Source organism: Scatophagus argus, chromosome 2 (assembly GCF_020382885.2).
Source record: "Scatophagus argus isolate fScaArg1 chromosome 2, fScaArg1.pri, whole genome shotgun sequence".
Classification (NCBI taxonomy): Eukaryota; Metazoa; Chordata; class Actinopteri; family Scatophagidae; genus Scatophagus; species Scatophagus argus.
This window is the reverse complement of record NC_058494.1, coordinates 8,925,164-8,945,041: the sequence shown is the minus strand read 5'-3', so window position 1 is coordinate 8,945,041 and position 19,878 is coordinate 8,925,164. Positions and strand designations below refer to the sequence as shown.

At 40.5% G+C, this 19,878-nt stretch overlaps 2 protein-coding genes across 3 annotated transcripts in view; one reads left to right on the top strand and one right to left on the bottom strand.

Moving 5' to 3' along the window:
- On the bottom strand, positions 1-7,145 carry LOC124053355 (somatostatin-like receptor F_48D10.1). The gene is made up of 6 exons (XM_046378431.1): positions 6,915-7,145; positions 5,652-6,337; positions 3,546-3,686; positions 3,115-3,387; positions 1,679-1,822; positions 1-234 (listed from the first exon to the last, which is right to left on the bottom strand). The coding sequence occupies exons 2-6, from the start codon at positions 6,222-6,224 to the stop codon at positions 1-3; spliced, it is 1,365 nt and encodes a 454-aa protein (XP_046234387.1). The 5' UTR covers positions 6,225-6,337; positions 6,915-7,145.
- An 11,639-nt stretch (positions 7,146-18,784) lies between these two features.
- The window catches only part of pkd1a (polycystic kidney disease 1a), a 61,799-nt gene continuing 60,705 nt past the window's right edge, over positions 18,785-19,878 (top strand). For both annotated transcript variants that reach the window (XM_046406419.1, XM_046406409.1), the window contains exon 1: positions 18,785-19,294. In XM_046406419.1, the coding sequence (XP_046262375.1) occupies positions 19,020-19,294 (275 nt within the window). In that variant the 5' untranslated portion in view covers positions 18,785-19,019. The remainder of the gene's footprint in view (positions 19,295-19,878) is intronic.

Below are 19,878 nucleotides of genomic sequence, written 5' to 3'. Positions count from 1 at the left end.
CTACTGGTTCTGTGGAGCTGTGGATGCAGTGCAGGATGGTGCAGTCAGGGCAGTGATGGTGGGAAGTTCAGCTGGGGTTATCATGGAAGTTACCACTGAGGCTGCTGTGGAGGACACAGTGGCAGTGGTGGGTCCACTTCCTGGGCAGTCGGAGGGAGATAGGCATGTAGGGGTGGAGCAGTGCAGGTCTGCTGCTGTATGGGAGGTGGATGAGCCTGGAGGTTTGGGAGAGATCTTCAGAGAGAGGAAGGAGAGAGCCAGAGTAAAGGAGGAAGGGACATAAAGAAATGAGAAGTCAGAATAATAGTGGGGGGAAAGGAGGGTGGACGGGGAAAAAGTGAAACAGTCAATTCACCTCCTGGGTTGCCAGGATGAGTCTACATTATGTTTGGTTTCCATCCTCTGGACTGGAGACCATGTACCTGGGCAACCTGGAAACCTGAACAGGCAAAAAAGCTTAATAATAACAAGCCTATTGTAAGCTGTTTTTGCAACAATTCCCTTGAATTTAGCACAGCCTTTGCTCCATTTTTCTTCATCACTTGCTGTCCCAGCCAAAATGTACTGGATTGAATTCATGAGTGTGCAAGGTGAGTCATTATTTCAACCTTTCAGCATTCAGCAGCAGATTAAATCTGTCTGGTCACTAACTGGGACATCTGTAAGTTTTTTTTTATTATTAAAAACCAACCACAATAAAATACCAAACAAATAAAGTTAGAATCCCTAAGATTTTTAAGAAAAAAACACCATTTATGATCATATTTCTGATCGACTTTATATGTGAAGTAGCTCTTTAATGTATTTACACTGAGTAAATTCCTGGAGTGGATTTATATATTTTATATTATATTTTAGATATGAGGGTCAACAGAAAATGATGCAGGATGTAATCCTATCTCACTGATATCAGCCTTACTTATTGTTTACTTTCTTTCCACCTTATCGAAGCTGTATTAAGATACTGCCTTTGCAAACCAGGATACTCGGACTTAAAATGTACTTGCTGTTACCATGGTAACTGTAGGGTTCACATAATAAATCAGGACTACAATCTTATAGATTTGAGCTTCACCTTTTGGTTTCTGATTTCCCTTTTAATCCTCCCATTAGCTCTCAGGGCTTATTTGTTGATTGGGAGGATAAATCAGAAAAGATATGTGTGTGTGTTTAGAGAGCTTCTCACTGCAGTTCTGGTCCCAAGTAGACAAAGAGATATGAAGACATCAATAATTGAGCACTTGGACTCTAGCATACACTCTGTGACCTATGAAGAAAGTTGTAGTTTTGTTGACCTTGATTCGGATCTGAAGGAGCTCTGGGAGCGTCTTATCAGAGCCACTGCGTCAGTCTAACACATCTCACTGCTCTTGTGAGCTTTTTTCCTGACTGCCCTGATACCAACACATACACACACACACACACACACACACACACACACACACACACACACACACACACACATGCCTGTTGATTATGTGTTGAACTCCTCTTAATTAGTAGAACTGCCAGATACATCAGACTCACTGGTAGTGCAGAAAGTGTTGTAGCCCTCAAAGTACTGACAAATCAAAAATCCCCCATGATTCAGGGGCTGGACTAAACATAGATACTTTATGATCACACATTTCTGTCTCTGTTGCCTTCACACACAAATGCACACAGACACACACAGTACCTGACTGCTCTGGGGGTCACGGTAGACCTGGTCACGGGGTGACAGCAGAACACACTCGTGTGCCGTGGTCTTCTCAGTCCGTGGAGCGCTAGCGCTATCGTCTACGCTGCTGGCCTTGCACCTCATGCCCTTAACACACAGCACCTGCATGGCCACAACAACATCAACACTTGTCTGTCAACGCTCCCTCAGCATGGCAACACCCATCATGTTAAAGGTCCATTGACATGTACAGAATAAGATAAGACAGCAGCATTGAATAACAGGCTAGAAAACAAGAGGATAAAAGAAATAATACACAGACATTTGGGGCATACTGATACATAGTATTATTTGTGCATTCCCTAGCACCTTTCATGTTGTCCTAAAGGTTTAGTTTTTTTAGAAAAATTGGACAACCCAGTGAAAATTGGTGCTGTCTATATGGTGCTTTCCATTCATATCTGCACCCCTGGGTCAGACCTGTGGGGGTACAGCCCTGGGCTTTGCTGTTATTCTTGAAGCTGCCAATGAACAACAGCAGAATGTGAATTTTTCCAATATGACACAGGCCTTCATTTCACCTAAAATAACACATTTGTGGCCTGCTGTGTTGTGAAATTGTAAACTACACAGCTAAATAATTTAACAAGCAAGTCATGCTACACGGAGGTTTGAGTCTGTTTACTACATACTAACTACTTATATTGCTGCAGTATGCTTGGCTCAGAAGTTAAGCTCAAGTACCAAGTGTTCATTGAATCAACAGCAAGTCTGCACTTTTCTATTTCCACGTCCTGAAGATGCAGCTAAATGCCGAGCAAAGGGCTATATTAAGTGATGAATGTGAGCATAATAGGGACCTGTGTAGGGATAGTGTTTTCTCTACTGCTAGTGTTTTTTTCATGAACAGAAAAATACCATGCATCTTTTTTTGGCACACTAATAAACTGCTGGGACAGCCTTTGGATCTCTGTGTTTAGGAGCGAAGTGTTTCATTGTACACTCATTTGTCCTATATGTATATACTGACTTGTAGACCTGTAGACTTTGATATTTAAGTAGTATACAGGTATTTTTTAAAAAAAAAAAAGATCTGAAAACTCATAAGATAAACTAAGAGGACTCTAAATGTGTGTACATATAAACTGACTGTTTAGGATTAGTAAACATTTGAGCTTTACTTCCAAACAAGAAATGAGTAAGTTAATAAATATGAAATAATGAGGCTTTAAAGTCACACCTAAATGGTTTGTTTTTCCCTGTGTTTTCAGTCTTTATGCTAAGCTAAGCTAAATGGCTGCTAGCTGCAGCTTCTTATAGAGCAAGTGGACATGGGGAGGTGTCACTGATCTTCTCATCCAAATCTCAATGAGAAAGAAAATAACCAGAGTTTGAACTTTTTCTTTAAGCTTTGCCTTTACACTGATTTTATACCCAAAAGACATTCAGCCTACTTTTCTGAAGCTCTGTTTCAAGTTGTCTGACAAGAAGCCGTAAAGCACCGGGTTGGCACAGGAATTGGCGTAGGACAGGATGACAGCAAAAAAGTAGATGCCAGCAGTGGTGCTGGACTCGGGGATGATGACAATCAAGTTGATCATATTGATGATGAAGAACGGCAGCCAGCAGAGCGCAAATACCACCACGATTACCACCACCATCCGCGTCACCTTGCGCTCTGAACGCCGACGCTTGGTGAATCCTGCCCGCGCCCCCGAGGACTTCACCTGCAGGAACAACCCCAGAGATAATGATAAAGATAAGGATGGTGAAAATGAGGTGGAGGATGCTGATGACGGAAACGATCATTATGTCAATGCAGATTACAATATGAATTTATACATGAGCTTTTCTTATTCAGCCACATACGAGCACGTTTATGCACCTTGATAACAATCAGTAAGTAGCAGAGGCAAATGATGAGCAGTGGCCCAAAGAAGCCCACTGTGGCAGTGTAGAGAATGAAGGCTGTCGACCACACGTTCTTTGGCTCTGGCCAGATCATGTTGCACGAGTTAAATGTGTCCTAAAGGGAAATAAAAATGAAATAGCCTGGTTAAAATTGAAATATTAAAGGAAATAACAACAGCAAATAAAGAATTCAGTCACTTCCTGCTTCGTCGGATAGTGAATAAAACATAGGAGGTAAACACTGAACTCTGAGGCCCACAGGATACGTGTGAAACTACAAAGATCTTCAACTATGCAGGAGGGAGTGTTTGGGGATATGCAAATTGTATTATCTGTTTCTGTGGGTTTTAAGAGAGCACATTTTGTCCTGTGAAACACATGTCCATATATTATTGTATTTGTGCGCTGACGACAAATAAGCGTCAAACCAGCAACCTTTTGGTCCTGTTGTGATCAAACCAGGGGCCTTCAGCAGTACAGCACTAGCATGTATCACAGCAACTTTGTCAAAAGTTACATTCTTCTGCTCCGTTCCTTCTAAAAGTTTTTGTGTTTTCTTGTTACAGAACTTGCTGCAGTTTTCTTTAACATTCACATATTCACACAAGAGATTAAAAGCTGAAATTCTGTACTTCAGTGTGTTTTACTTCAGTTTGCATAGTTAATATTTCAGTGACAACTTGCATATTCTTTCTATCATAGAACTTGCATGTTCTTTCCATCTGGATTCATAAGGAATCACTTGGGCATCATTTACATGTAATTATCTCTTAAAACTTTATTAATTAAAAGAGATTTTTGGAGAGTGGAGACAGAGGAAACAAGTTGGGAACGCAATGCTAACATAGTGTCATAGTTTTGACATTGTAAGGAAATATTGACTTATTTGACGTGATGAAGCCATGTCTCCATTCTATTTCCACTCTCTTAGTTTCTGCCAACTTCTGGGGGACATATTTTGTTCTTTTGCTGCTGAATGCACCACTATGTTCACTAGCTATAGTGTGGATGAGAGAGCTCATTGTGCTTCAGCCTGAGAAAATATATTCAAACAGACAAGATACAAACAAATTAAGAAAACATCTTTATCGTAATAACAACACACTGCAAAAACACAAACACACAGCAAATTCAGAAAAAAACGACAAAGGGAAGTGTTTTCCGAGGACACCAGTGTTGAGTACAGCTTGGACAGCTTGTTGCTAAAGACTCTTTGTGACTCATTTATTTATGTTATGGAATGACATTGTGCATCTGCTGTAATCTTCACGTGCATGGGCAGTGACTGCAGCACTGCAACCTTTTTTTCATAGGATGGAAAAGGAGTCTGCCTCTGATGGGCTGACCCTGATATTCTTACCTTAATCAATCATCATTCATCATGCCTATATCAAAGTACCCCAACAAATGAAAGCAGAGTTGTAGCCAGTCAGAGGTAGAGCAGGGCAGAGTAAGTCATGTTCTGTTCACTAGTGTCCTCTACAAACACTTGTGTTGTCATTTTCTGTATTTGAAGCATTTTTCTGGTGTTGTGTGTATTTGCAGCATGTTTCCTAAATGCTTTGCCAGGCCATTTCTTTTTTCCCTGTTTCCAGGCTCTGACTGTCACCTGGCTTTAGCTTCATATTTACCGTGACAGACATTACTCTGACATCTTCTCGTCTAACTAGGCAAGAAAGCAAATAAGTGCATTTTGCAAATTGTCAGTCTATTTATCTTTAATTGTGTTCTTTTGACATATACTGTGTTACTGTTTTTATGTAAATCTTTATTTTGTTATTTTTGCTGCCTTTCTTGGCAAAGGCACTCTTTGATGGTCATTTTTAATACAGTATAGCAAGTTAAAAACAATATTATTAACTTATACATGGTATGAAAACCTGTGAACTACAACTTATTACTGCAAAACTATGTCGCTGTTCAAATAACTCTATTAATGTCTGTTAGCCCCGTCTCAAATGAGAGATGTCCACAGGGGTCAGCTCAGGGTGTTTGATGCTCTACTATGAAGTTTTGACTGGAGTGAGGAGAAACTTGGACTTAAAGACAAAGATAGCTGACCAGGACTTTATAGGCCTACCTGAACATCAGAGAAGATGACCACGGGTAGGACCACCACAAAGGACACAGCCCACACAGCTGCGCTCACTACCTTGGCCACGCGGGGGTGTCTCCACTTGGTGCTGCGGATTGGGTGAACCACAGCCAGGTAACGATCAATGGACATCACGGTCAGGCAGAAAATAGATGTAAACTGATTCATAGAGTCTGCTGTCATGACCACGCGGCACAGGAAGGAGCCAAATGGCCAATAGGAGAGAACATTCTGCGTGGTGAGGAAGGGGAGCCCAATGATGTAGAGCTCGTCAGCCACAGCCAAGTTCAGAATGTAGATGTTGGTGACTGTCTTCATTTTGGCATAACGAAGCACCACATAAATGGCCAGAGTGTTGCCAGTTAGACCCACTATGAAGACTGTGAGGTATATGACTGCTGTCATCAGAGTGCTGCTGCCCTGAAAGGGGACACTTTGAGTGGACATGTTGGAGGGGACATCGAAGAGGTGGGGATAAAAAAGGGAGGGAGTGGCTGCATAGGAGGAGTTGAGGTCTGAGGAAAGGGAAACCCAGTGGGTCTGGTCCAGGGGCTCCATTGTGGGTTTCAGAGAGAAAGGCGGTACCAGTCCAGATATAGATTTGTTTCCTCCCGTTTTCACTGATTTACAAGAAAGTCTTTGCCTCTGTCATGTTAGTGTACATGCTTACCCTGGAACAGAAACAGGAGAAGAATCAGCATCCACCACACTTGAAAAACTAGTCTGATGTAGTATCTTGTGTCAAACATAAATGTGTGTTTTTGCTCGCGCCTGAGCTAGAGTGAGATTGTGACTCAGCATGCGCCTGTGCGCTCTGGCCACAGCTGCGAACACGGAGAGGACAACTAGGAGTCGTTTCCGTAATTACGCATGGAAAGTCACTGCTGTAATTAAACAACCACAGATATAGAGTTGCAGACACCACTCTGATATCTTAAATAACACTGATTATCGACGTCTCGCTCTACATGACACAACCTAACACACAATTTACCCGCTGTGTCGTGCGTCAAGCGGGAGTATCGGGAACGGTGCCACGGCTTTTACGCACAGCAGAACTGTTTGACTACAAGGTCTAATATTAATCTCCATGTTAAGAAGAGAGGCGATGCTGACATTCCTGCACTAGTGATATCTCAGTTCAATGCTTAACGAGTTGTTGTAGGCTACTACCACAGCAGGGCTACCTTCCCAAATCACACACACGCTATATCAATGATTCATTCAGAGATTAGGACAAATGCTTACTTTAAGCAGATGAAAAAGTCTCTGTGTGATCAATTTAAAGTGAGTAAATCCTCCAAACCAAACTCTTCATTGCCAAGTCAATCTTTTGATTTTTCCATTAATTCTCCAATATCGATGGATGGCTGGTGTCCGAGTTCCCAAACGTTCGCTGTCCGTGGTGCTGAGCAGAATGTGTCGGCAGCAGCCGTCCGCGTCTCCTTCCTCCCTCAACTTTCTTCCCACACAGCTCTGCTGCTTCTTTGAAACGATTTGTTACGAGAGGGAGAGAGAGAGAGACAGAGAGAGACAAAGTGAGAGACAGAGAAAGAGAGAAAGACGGACAGAGGGATACATCTTCTGGGAAACACGACACACTCAAAGGAATGAGGCTCTTCAGTCAGATCATGGGTGAGTTTGGTGAAAGAGAAAAAAGAAGAGTTAACATATGGAGTTGTCCCCTTCCAGGTGTCTTTGTGACGTTAGGGAAGAGGAGCAGCTCTGCTCCGTGGACACACAGTGGTCGTCTCAGGGCTTGCGTCTCCCGTCGCTTTCTGCTGTAGCATTTAAATAAGTGTATACTACTGTAGCCAACTTACATTTTTGTAAAATTTTTTCAAAGCTAATTTTGAGATGCTTGTATTTTACTGCTTTACTTGTATTTCCATTTTATGCAGTTTCATACTTTTGTTCCACTACTTTTGAGAGGAAATGATTTATTATTCATTGATTGCGCTACAGTTATCACCATTTGTTTTCCACGTTAAGATTTTTGCATTAATATGGCCTAATGATTATCACAGAAATTAAGATGCACTTGAATAAGGCGTTAAGAAACTAAACAGTGTGGTTGAGGAGGCACCTCCTCAACTACCTTCAACAATATATATTTTATAGTCCCATACGTCTGTTCCGTTTCACCAGTAGTGGCTTTAGTTTAGTCCTAAAGCTTTATGTTGCTTTTCAGACACTGAGAGAATGTGTAATTAAAGCTTTTTGAACCACTTAATGTGATTTTTTTATTACCTCAGGGCTGTTAAATGGCCAAATGTGAAATCAAAGGGAGGAATATTGTTATTTCTGTCTGTTTTTGCACTAACCAACAATAATCTTGTCCACACAACAAATCTGACTACTCTTTTTTAAAATTCTTGTTTGTTTGCTTTTATTTCAATCATCTTGTCTCTCCCTGTACGCTCAGCAACACATATGGATGAAATCAGCTCAACAGGTTGTGCAGAGATGACACACACAAACACATGCAAACACACACAAGGCAAGGCACCTGGTGACAGAAAAACATCCTCAGTATCCCACACAAATAAAAACACGGCAACCAGATCCCATAATGATGCAGAAACCATCTCTGCTTCACAATCTCATATGAGTTTCACACTCAGCATGAACTCTAATAACCCAGCAAGCTGCAAGCACACACAAACAGGTCCAGTAAATACCCATGAGAGGCTGTGAAATACTATATGAACAGAGTAGTATATGAAAAATGACAAACAACAATTTAGGAGCTCATCAACACTAATTTTAAATGTAACTTATGAATAATCCTGTGTGGGCTGATGCACAGGAGCACTGAGTAGACATCATCACATACTTTTACAGAACCGGATAATCTCTTCTCAATGTTTTGTTTTATGTGGTGCCCTTCTTGTAAGCATATTTTGTAGCAAACGCATCCTTTTGAAAGCCTCACTAAAAAGTCAAAGTGCACACAGGTGAATGGTTTGGTGCGGTTCTTGGAAAGATGGAGGATGGATGTGGAATCAAATGATCTCCATTAATTTTAATGCAAGCACTGTCAAAGCCCTCCTTCACCTGGATGCATATGTTTGACAGAAAGATGGATGAAGAGCTTTTCAGAGAAGAAAGGATTCTTCAAGTAAGACTCAAGACCTCTATACCCTTCCATATTCTGTCCTTTGTTTGTTTAAGGGTACAAGTGTTCACTCACCTTACATATCCAGGTACATACAGAGGCAGAAGGGGGGATTTAAGTAGAGCTGAGAAAGAATGACAGAAATCAATCAGTAAGAAAAATAAACATATTACTTATGTGTTAATAAAGAGAAAGAAATTGCTTCAGCTGTGGAAAAAAAAATTGAAGTGAAGTCATCAAATGGGAATACGTGTGTTTGTGTTCAGGTTCAGCTTAACTAAGTCAAATCTGATTTTAATCTCAGCTGTTAAGATTTGAGTCAGTGCACAGGTAAAGGTGACAAAAATTCATATTTCTATAAAGTGACACATTTGCAAACTTGCATAAGGACAGTTCGGTGAAAACAAGGGACCCACCTATAAAAATCATACTAGCATTTCGAGTGGTCACAAACTCTGTGGGGTACCTTTAGTTAATTCATGACAGGAAGATCTTATAATGGAACAAGTTACTTTTAAAAGCAATGTTACACTGAAGTCATGCTGACAGTCACACACAATAAGCCTTAACAAATCTGAGTACAGCTGGATGTCTCACTGTAGCTCCTCCCAAATCCAGGCCACAAAGGCTGCATCTGTGCATATTGTTCAGGTCTGGCATTTTTCATATAGGCTGTATATTAAAGCTGTTACAATATCAGATATTCACTACAGGATTATCATGGCCTAACAAATTCATGACGATCATATTATCATATCATATCTATCATATCTTAAAATGTGGATTATTTTCACAATATTATCATATCTGTAACACAATATCTATATGTTAGATTTTAATGTCATAGTCAATGTTAGTGTAACCTGAAACCACTATACAACTCATATTTCATTCTGTTGGTTCCTCGTTTGCTGTTCATGCTGACCTCTTACCTCCATGTCTACTTGTAAGTCTCACCCCTGCCGCTTGGGAATAATCAGTGCTAGTTGTCAAAGCAAATACCTGCGGTCCAAAACAAAACACTCTAGTTTAATGTGTTGTGGCCCTTCAGTAGTGCTATGCCCTTAAGTGAGAGAGGCAATGGTTACACTGAGCAGCTGTGTTGGATGAGCAGTCCTTGGTGTGCTATAGTGAAGGACTGGTTATCTAGAAATTGACTGAATACCAACAGGGTGGCCAATAAGAGATTGCTGGGGCCACTGTACTGATTTAAAATCTAAACAGGAGGGAAAAAAATAAGAACCGAAGCATGATTATGGCAAATCTCTAGGCAATTTGCCCAGAGACAGAGCCCATAAAAGGTTGTTTGGCATTGCTGGTCATGTCAGGAATTGGGTTTAGCCTGTTATACACAGATGCAAGGTCAGTGGTTCAATGACTTGCTCACAGTCTTTCTACTTGTGATGAAAGCAAACACAATCAAGCAGCAAATGTTTGGACCGTACTTTGAGCATCCTATCTCATCCTCGACATAACTATTATGGTGCATCGAAAGCGAGGTCAAGAGGAAATCTTATTTCCACCACCGTAAGCCTCCCACTGACACAGCTATCAACATGCCCGGTAGGACAGAGAGAGGAGCATGAGCCATATAACAGGTGGCCTCAGGTGTTTTTCCCTGCTGTGTACTGTGGACTTTAAGAATAATATCAGGGCTCAGGGCTAAAGAAACTGAACTGTTACTCTTGTATTTTCTCTGTCTGAGTTCAAATTAAACAGAGATTTAAAAATCTCAGTGACAGACAGACAAGAAAAATTCCCAAAAATTGAGTTTGCAAACAAATATAGATATCTCTACAGATATCTCTGTGTGCTTGTTTTGGTAATTCCTCATGAGTGAAAAAAATCTGGAATGACCTTTTCTTACTTATTGCTGTTTGCTTCTCCAGCACAAAGCTTGATCCACCTGTGGTAAGCTATAAGACGATTTCCCAGAGGATGCTGCTATCTTCATGTCTACCCAGGGATAGATTTAATGCTCTTTTTAAGGGCACATGGGCTTCTGCTGGTGGGAGTTTGAATTGCTTTGAATGAAAGCTCAATATTTTCAAATAAGATTGGTAATTCAAACAGGATGTCAGTCCTGGAAACACACATATTTTGAAACACAGAAACGGGTAGATTCTCAGCTTGGATCAGCAACACTTCTACTTTTTGAAAGGTAATATACTCAGACTTAATGGGTCAAAACAGTATATGATATCAAAGTCACAGGAAGTCACAGGGAAGAATCATGCCCCCCCCCCCTAAAAAACTAACATTTTTAAGTTCATACTCCTGCATCCAAATGTGTGTCAGTAATTAAGGTCTATCATTTTATAAAGGAGGTGTGATGTACTAAAAAATCTTCCAAAGGTTTTCTTCCTGGTTGCAGGAAGAGGAGGATCCACAGTAACAGTACCTACCCTCTACTGGCATGCGTGCGCACACACACACACACACACACACACACACATAGTCTTCAGTCTTTAGTTAATATCCAAGTGTCAGGTGGGGGGTTAGTCTATCTCCACAACAATCCCCTGGAGTGAAGCTATCACACAGCTCAAGGGCTGACCTTACCAGCTTGTCAGAGGACATTATTGTCCCATGGGCAGTGTGTGCGAGAGATGAAAGGAAAGCAGGAAAAAAATGGCAGCCCAGAGGAAAACGAAGAATAAAAATATTGTCAGAACACAGACGTGGCGCAGCTTTATACTCTCTTGCGGACAATATAAACATATCAGAGGATAACTAATAAAATAGCCAAACCCACAGGCTATTTTCTACAAGGGCTATAGGAGATTGAGGGAAAGTGATGATTAAATGGTTTAAGGAAAAATATTGCTGGGCGGAACCAAGAAAGGAGGCTGCACTTGTGATTTTGAAATTTCAGTTGGAAAAATTTTTGAATCAATCCTAGTTTTGATTTTGTCCCTGGTGATCTGGGAGGGGAGAAGGAGAGTGTCAGTCTTTCCTTAAAGTGATTTAAACATTCACCCAGTAATTCTTTGGTTACCTAGCAACCTCTCGATGATGACAAGATTCCAGGAAGTCACTGTGCCCAATAAAGGAAAGTTCTGGCACGTAACCAGTCATAAAACTACAGCTTGTCCTTTTACACTTCTGTTTCATGTTTTTTCTTGTGTTTCCCCCTTGTTTCTTATTAAGTTCTTATGCTAAACTAAGCTGAGCACTTCCTTTATTTTGCTTCATATTTTATGGACATGCGATTTGTATCAAATCTACTGTATGATCTTTAGTCATTTGTGCACCGTTTCACACGAAGCAGTGCAGTTCAGTGTTTTTGCCATGAGAGGCTCACCTCAAGTATTGAAACATCCGTGTTGATGCAACATCAGTGAAGCCAGATGGCGAGTCACCAACTGGCAAGTCAGATACAACTGACAGAAGCTTTTCTCCACATCACTTTACATGTATTTCATCATATGCACATCAGCAGCAATCTGGGGTTCAGCATGTTTCCTGAGAACACAAGAGGAGACGAGGACTGAACCCTCACATTGAATGTCAAACTTTCCATATCACCTTACCTACAGCTCCCCATCATGAGCTGACATTCAAAGACGTGACATGCTGTGTGAAGGTTAGCAACTGATCACCAACTACTCTGTCTTATTGAAGATAATTAAGAGGGACCGTTATTTAAGAAAAGAAACTAAAGTTGTTACCAGATTGAGAAAACTGTACAAGTAGATTAGTCCTTGACAGAACAATGCGGTGTATACACCACAGTGTGAGGAGTGATACTGTGAACTGTGTCAGCGCTGTGTTTTGGTGTTAATTCTTTCTCCCTGTTTCTCTTGCCTTTTCTGTTTCCCTCTTGTCAAAACTGACATGGTGAAATAATTAATCTCCCTTACACCCCACCAAACCCAGCCTTGATCAGACTGAGAAGATTTTTCCATTACATATTATGTTTTACCTTGGCCATCAGCTAGTCAGTATGGTTATCTATCACTGTGTGTATTCTAATGTACATTTTGGATCCAGGTGCAGATAAATCATTTCCTATCATTAAAGTAGCACATTTGGGTGACTGTGCAGCCTTGGCAGAGGTCTGCAACTTCTCAGAGCTTTCTGGCAGAGTCTGTTTATTTGAGTCTTTATATTTCTTATGGCTGCTCTTGAGTGGCTTGTTCTCACTGGTTTTATTGGGTCCAATATTGAAGGTAAAGCACTTACCGGCGGTCATGAAGTCTGATGGAAAACACTGCTGTCTGGTGTTTGGTCTGGATACATCCACTAGATAATTATACCCTCAAGTCCTCAAGAACTATGAACTGCTTTCTCTTTCTTTCTGTCCACCATTGTGTAGAAGTACATTTTCAGTCAACAAAGAAATTAGAAAAATGTACACAAAATGTGAAGGAGATTGTATTTATTATCAGTTCAACTTTCAATGAACTTTTCTGTCAAACTCTGTAAAGAAATTAGATGCTTTCACACAGAGAAGCACTGGATCATTCTCACAGTTAAGTATACCATACTGCGTGAAAATACATATACAGATCTCTGACATACATAGAGGGTTAAACAGAAGTAATGAAACACAGTGATGTGTAGAGTCTACATACATATATTCCAGTACAGTGCTTTCTCACTCCCAACGCATCAAATATGGCCACCTGGTGAGCGGCTCTACAGGTGGTGCCTCCCCAGTGTAGTGATATAAAGATTAATAAAAATCTGACATGTGAGGTGGATGGGATAGATGAATAGTTCGGAAATAAAGCCCTTCCCTGAGAGACAGGGGCTTGTGTGTGGCCAAATGTTTGAGTAGCAAGTAATGTACGTGATGCACTTATTTTAGCTCAAAGCAGCAGTTTTTCTTAAATCTAACCAAATAGTTTTGATGCATACACTTAACCAAACTTAGACCATTCGACAGCATTAATAACTGCTTAGAACACAAATGGCAGCAGCTTCATTATCAAAACTGGTTGTCACCATCTGCAGGAGTCTCAGATACGCATGTGTGGGTTGCAAGCATGGGAGCTGTGTTGATTAGTGACATGTCAAAATGGTAGAAGAAAATAACCTCCTGTGGGAAATCACAGCGTTCACGTTGTAAATGTTCACCTGGACGGAAATCCGAAGCTCTGGGAGACATGTGTCATGTAAGACTAGAAGCATATGGTTAAAAAAAACATGAAAGAAAGAAAATGTCAAAGTTTTATTTAAACCACCCATCAGATGTATGTTAATTAATTCAGTTAATTCAGTTGAAGTCTTATCCCTCACTGGTGCGACTGTATTGTCAGTTTTGCGCTTTTGTTTTGAGGAATGTAAAGAAGATCTTTATATCACCCACTTATAAACTAGAATTAGATCTTACAGGCAGACGCCAAGGTGGAGGCGGGGCTGGTTAGATACAATGGGAACAACAGCAGAGATGTTGGCAGTGATGCTGTCATCCATTTCGCTCTGCTTGTTACTATTAATAGATAAACATATGCAGTAATGTTTTCAGGAGTTTTCAGCAGTTCCTTGAAACAGTTGATGGTTTCATCGGAATCATATTAAGAGGTCAGGTGACATTTAACAGCAGCACTTGGCACATGGGAAACAAATATTAGAGAAAATCAGAAAGCTAAACATGATGAAAATATATGTTGTCTTATTTTATACCAAAGCAATAATTTTATAATCCACCACATCAGTGGTGGAAGAAGTATTTGTGCGTTACAAAAGCAGTAACACCGACAGAAGTGAAAGTGCTTGTCCTTTCAGCATTATTATCAAACAGTTTATCACATTATTGGAATTTTATCACTAATGCATTAACACATAAGTAGCATTTTAATGTTGCTTCATCTTCAGTACAGCATCGTATTGATCACTTACTTGAATCAGTGATCACTGAATCAGTGAGAACTGCTTTACTTTCTCTTCTTTTCTATACAGTATGTTCCCATTTGAGTCAAAGTCAGAGTAGGTGTATAATGTCATATAAGAATGTTATATTGACTTTTTGTTTAAGTATTGAACTTGAATAAATATTCTTGTTTACTTTCCATCACTGCACTGGATTAATGTAATGATATCTTAGGGGTTCCAATCCCCAAGATGAACTGCAGGAGGGAAATGAGAATTTTATGTTTTCACAGTCTTCATTTGCTTTTTTTACATGAGGTTTCTTCTTCTTCTAACTTTCTCCTGCTTTTTATCTCTATAATCATCTCTTTCTTGCCACATCCTCAATTTTCAGAAAACTACTTCCTCTCTGCTATGTATCTCCATCTCCCTTACCCTCTCCAGACCCTCCTCACTCTCCTGCACTCGCTCCTCATCCGTCTCCCCCCTCTTTCCTCCTCTCCCTCGCTCTTCCTGTAGCCCTACAATAACACAGACAGAGGCCTCTGTAAGTGCTGTTTTCCTGGACATTGTGGAGGACCCTCCCCATAACCAAACAGGAGCCATGCTCATTTTACCTTTGCTCGACCCAGACTGGACCGGTCCAGGCCAGAATACAGAATAACACATTTCACATATTTGGATAGACTGGTTCACGGGGGCAGGAGCATTAATCTGTAATGGTCAGCTCAACTCAAAGGACTCACACTTTCTAATTTTTCTGTTTTAGAATATACAGAAAACTTTAAGGACACAAGACTTCAGCTATTCAGACTGGTGTTTGATGCAATGGACTGTGTTTCAGTGTTAGGCTTTATAGATAAATACGTCCACACATATAAAATGAAAACTCATAGTTTTGTTTTTCACACTGCTTAGCAGCAGGCCTTTGTGTCTGTGTCCAGCAGTCCAGACTGAAACTGTGGGAAGGATTGGCACAAAAGGATTTGAAAAACTTTTGGGATTACCACAGGAGGATTAATGACTTTTCCACTGGCGGCATCAGCAGGTTGATATTTGTGTTTTTGTCTAAAATGCCTCAAGGAATAGATTGAATACTTTGATTTATGATCAAACACCTGCAAAACTAAGTACATTCCAATAACACTTTATTTTATGGGTTTTCTATTTTTTTCCTAGTTAAGAACTGACATGGATCTGTAATTTCATGGGAAATTTCTGAGAAGGGACTGCATAATTTTGCAGCTATACAGAGAGACAGTATTCAGTTATTACACTTTCAGTTCACTTCTAGTCTCTATGCTTTTAGTCATTTGGCAGCACATTTGACAGTTTAACATATATAGAGAAATAGGTTTTTGATAGTACATGAATGATGAATGGATATTTAGGGTGGTTATATTACTTCTCCCAAAAGAAAACCCTCTAGGAATCGACAGCTGTTTATAAACCTCTGACAACTTTTCTTTGTGATCTGTTTCAAATGACATATTTCATCAAGGAAACTTGAGAAATTGTGAGGAAAATAAAGTCAAATATAGGTAGCTTTTTAACCTCAGTCTCAGCAGTACTGTGTGTTTTGTGCTAGCTAATTAACAAATACAGGCTGCACAGGTAATTAACATTATGCACTGTCAACATTATATCTTCTGTACATCAGCACATATAGCCTCTATTTAGTTTGCTCAGAATCAGTCATTTGAACAGCGCAAAAATCACAACATCATAAGCAGAACAGCAGATTTATTGATTTCATTTAAGAAAAGCTAACCAACCTGAACATGATAAAAATCAATGTTTCACCTCAGGGAGTGATGTGTGGTTCAGATCAGAGTTTTTATGGAGGTTTTCTTTTTGTTCACAGATCCTTTTGTGTCAGCTTGTGAAGTCCATTAAGGCTCTAACTGTAGGTCATACAATTAAACCTGACCTGAACCGTCACTCCCTCCCCCCTTGTTTACTGTGAAAGCAGCCTGATAAGCTCCCCGTATAGAAAGGCTGCACCTCAACACCTGGGGTTCGAGAGCTAATAGTTTTGGTTTATTGTCTTTGTACTGAATAAAGGAACATGATTTCTTTTATGAATATTTCCATTTTCTTGGCAGTGCCTTTTGTGTCTTTTACTGACTGTCTCGTTAACTTAATTTGACAATTCAGGGTCATTTCTTGTCATTTCTTCTACTTTATAAATATTGTTCTCTTTCTCAGTAGGGCCATTTTCTTTTCATTATTAACAAACCATTAGTCATCACAAACTCAAAGTGTGCACTCAAACTTTGCTCAAACCCAGAGAAAAGTATTTTCTATCCAGTGAAACTAACGCTTGAGTTTGTAATAAATGAGGCGCAAGAATATTTCTAGAATCATTCTGTTTAACGGAGCGGTGCAGCCATAAGAAACACGGGGTCATGGATTTGGATATTTCACTCTAAATGTCATACAGCTCCAGTTAAGTTGGGAGCTGGGAGTGATACAGAATATGAGGTAAGACTCTGACATAAGATCAGCTTTCACTTAGCTTAAACAAGAAACAAAACTGTAATACTGTATGTGTGTACTATTGCATTATACCTTATTTTCTGAAACAGCTTAAATTACAGTTCTTTTTCTCACTGTGAATTGAGCCATTTGAGTTATTTGCCCTTGAACATTTGTTACATCCCCTCTTCCACTCACACATGTTTTGCTTCTCAAATATGAACTCTGCCATGAAATGCTGCCAATGAGGATAAGAGAGCTCAAGAGTTATTGTGGGACTCTACTTTTCTTTGCACAGAGCACCAGATGCCTGCAGGGAGAATGGGTGGGCCCCGTCCAAGTCAAATACCCAGGAAACACCTCTAACACGTGCCCTGCATGGCTTCAGGAAATACTGCAGAGAGAACGAGAACGGGGGGTGGGGGTGGCAGAGCAGAGAGGCACATGTTCTCTGAAATATGAGACTATAAGACTGTCATTTTACAATCAAACCATTGCAGAGAAGTGTCATTTCCACACTTCAGTGAGACGAAAAATGTCACATATCTGTGAGTGAGGGAGGCCTTACTGAAGTCACATCACTGCCTCGAGATGAAGAAATGCAGAGTGACTGCATCACAGTGATCTCTTACTTTTCACATGAAAAATTCATATGTTTCCTGTGCTTTGATCTGTCATCTTTTAAACAATTTCAGATTAATTTCAGAGTCCATCTATGCATATGGAGGTTTTATGGAGGTTTCAGCCTACATGTACAGTAGGTCTTCCCGCGTATGTGCTGCTTCGACGAATTAGTATTGGTTGTTTGGCCAATAAAGTGTTGAGTTGATATGGCTTGAACTGATTTTAGAAAGTTTCCATGTTCAACTGGCTCTACGCCAACTCAACTTTTTCAATTTCCACAGCAAGCCCAGAGAGAAAATTTAGTTTCAACAGAGACCTGCCAGCTGAAAAAAACGGCAAAGGACTTCTGAGAACAGCAAAGCAGAAAAAAATGTAGCTGTTAATTGAACAGTGAATATTGTCAGATTTGATATTGAGTGCAAATAGGGTCATTTCTATACAATCAATCATCATAAAGTATTTCTGGTTCTGACTCTGAAATAACTTGCATACATATCCTGTACTTTGCCACCCTACCACCACCACTGTTATTGACAGTATTTATGCATGAATAAATTGAATCTTACAACTGCGGGGCCACAGCCCCTCGGGGTCCCCAAAGGATTCATGTAAATAGGATATCAGTTCAGTTTGCTAAGCTAACTGGCTTGTAAATTAACAGCAAAATTGGCTGGGGACATGTGCCTACCACTAAAGCAGAATATCAACTGAAACGTCAAAGGGCCTTTGCGTTGTTACTGCTCTCACCGGGCTTACCTATGAGAAATATGTATGATCATCTTTGAGTGCAAACAGAGGGTCAGTAGGGGTCTAGTTTTTGCCTTGTGGCCCCCAGGAAGGCTAATCCAATAAGAAACATGATAAGAGAAAGAAAACTGCAGCTACGATTAACAAGATAGATTAGATATGAACACTCCTGCTTTAATTGATTTTTAATGAGAATACTGGCCGCTGAGCAGTTTCTTCATGAAGAAATGCGGCTGTGCGCCAGCTCCCAGCGGCGGCTCGGGGAACTGCATCAAGTGGAGTGAAGAGGAGGAGGAGGAGGAGGAGGAGAGAGGAAGTTCTCCAAAACTTTTTTTTTCCCCTGAAAGGATTGTGGACAAGCTCCGTTAGATTTCCAGAGGAAGGGGATCCGACGAGAAGAATACAGAAAACGCAGGGGGGAGATAACGGTGTCAAATAGTCCACCATTTTTTCTGTGTTTGTCTCTTCACATGAAAGGAAATAAGGACGCGTGTGTCTGCCTTTGTATTCCGTTCCTTCCCAGACTGAGAGGACTTACACCATCAGAGGCGATGAGATGTGAGTGAGCTATGCCTTGTGGAAATGGACAGACTTTATCCAAGCGAAAACATGGCGTCTGCGTCCCGAGGTTTAGCTTCTTTTCCAGTCTGCTTGTGGCGCTCTGCTGCCTGGAGGCATGGGGCTCCGGGCCGCAGGGGGACGGCGGCAGGAGTTGCAGCCCCTGTCCCGTTAACTGCAGCTGTGTGCTGGTGGGGCCCCAGCCGTCCTGCGTCGTTAACTGCTCCAACATCGGGCTGGAGAGGGCCCCAGCAGCGGCAGACATCCCGCAGGCCACCAGCGTGCTGTAAGTAACGTTGTTTTTTTTTCCCCTTTTGGCAAATAAATAGATTTGTATTTGTATTGGTGGTTGTTTGTCATGTGGTGACCAATAACAAGGGGTCACGAGCTGCTGTGCCACATTTACTTTAAATTTATTTACTCCTCATCACTCCCCAATTATGCAAACTTGAGAGACTGACCTTAATCCAGGTTCGTTATATTTGTGATTGTTGTTTTTGTTGTTGAAACAGTTGATCGATTAATCCATTTGGTTGATCTACAGAAAGTAAAATGGCATCTGATGAGTGATTAATCATTTGAGTCACTGGTGAAGCAAAAATACCCAACATTTTTGCAGGTTCCAGGCAGCTTTTGTGTACATGTGTACATTTTCTGCTTTTCTGAAATTGATCGTTTTACACTCTGGACTGTTGGTCAAACAAACTCAGTAAATTAAACATGTTGACCTTTGGCTCTGGGAAATTTATTTATTTATTTCTTTTTTTTCTTTTCTTTTTTTTTTTTTTTTACAGTTTTCTAACATTAAACGTAAGTGATTACTTAATCGATTAATTAAGAGAGTAATTGTCAGATTGGTCGTTAATGAAA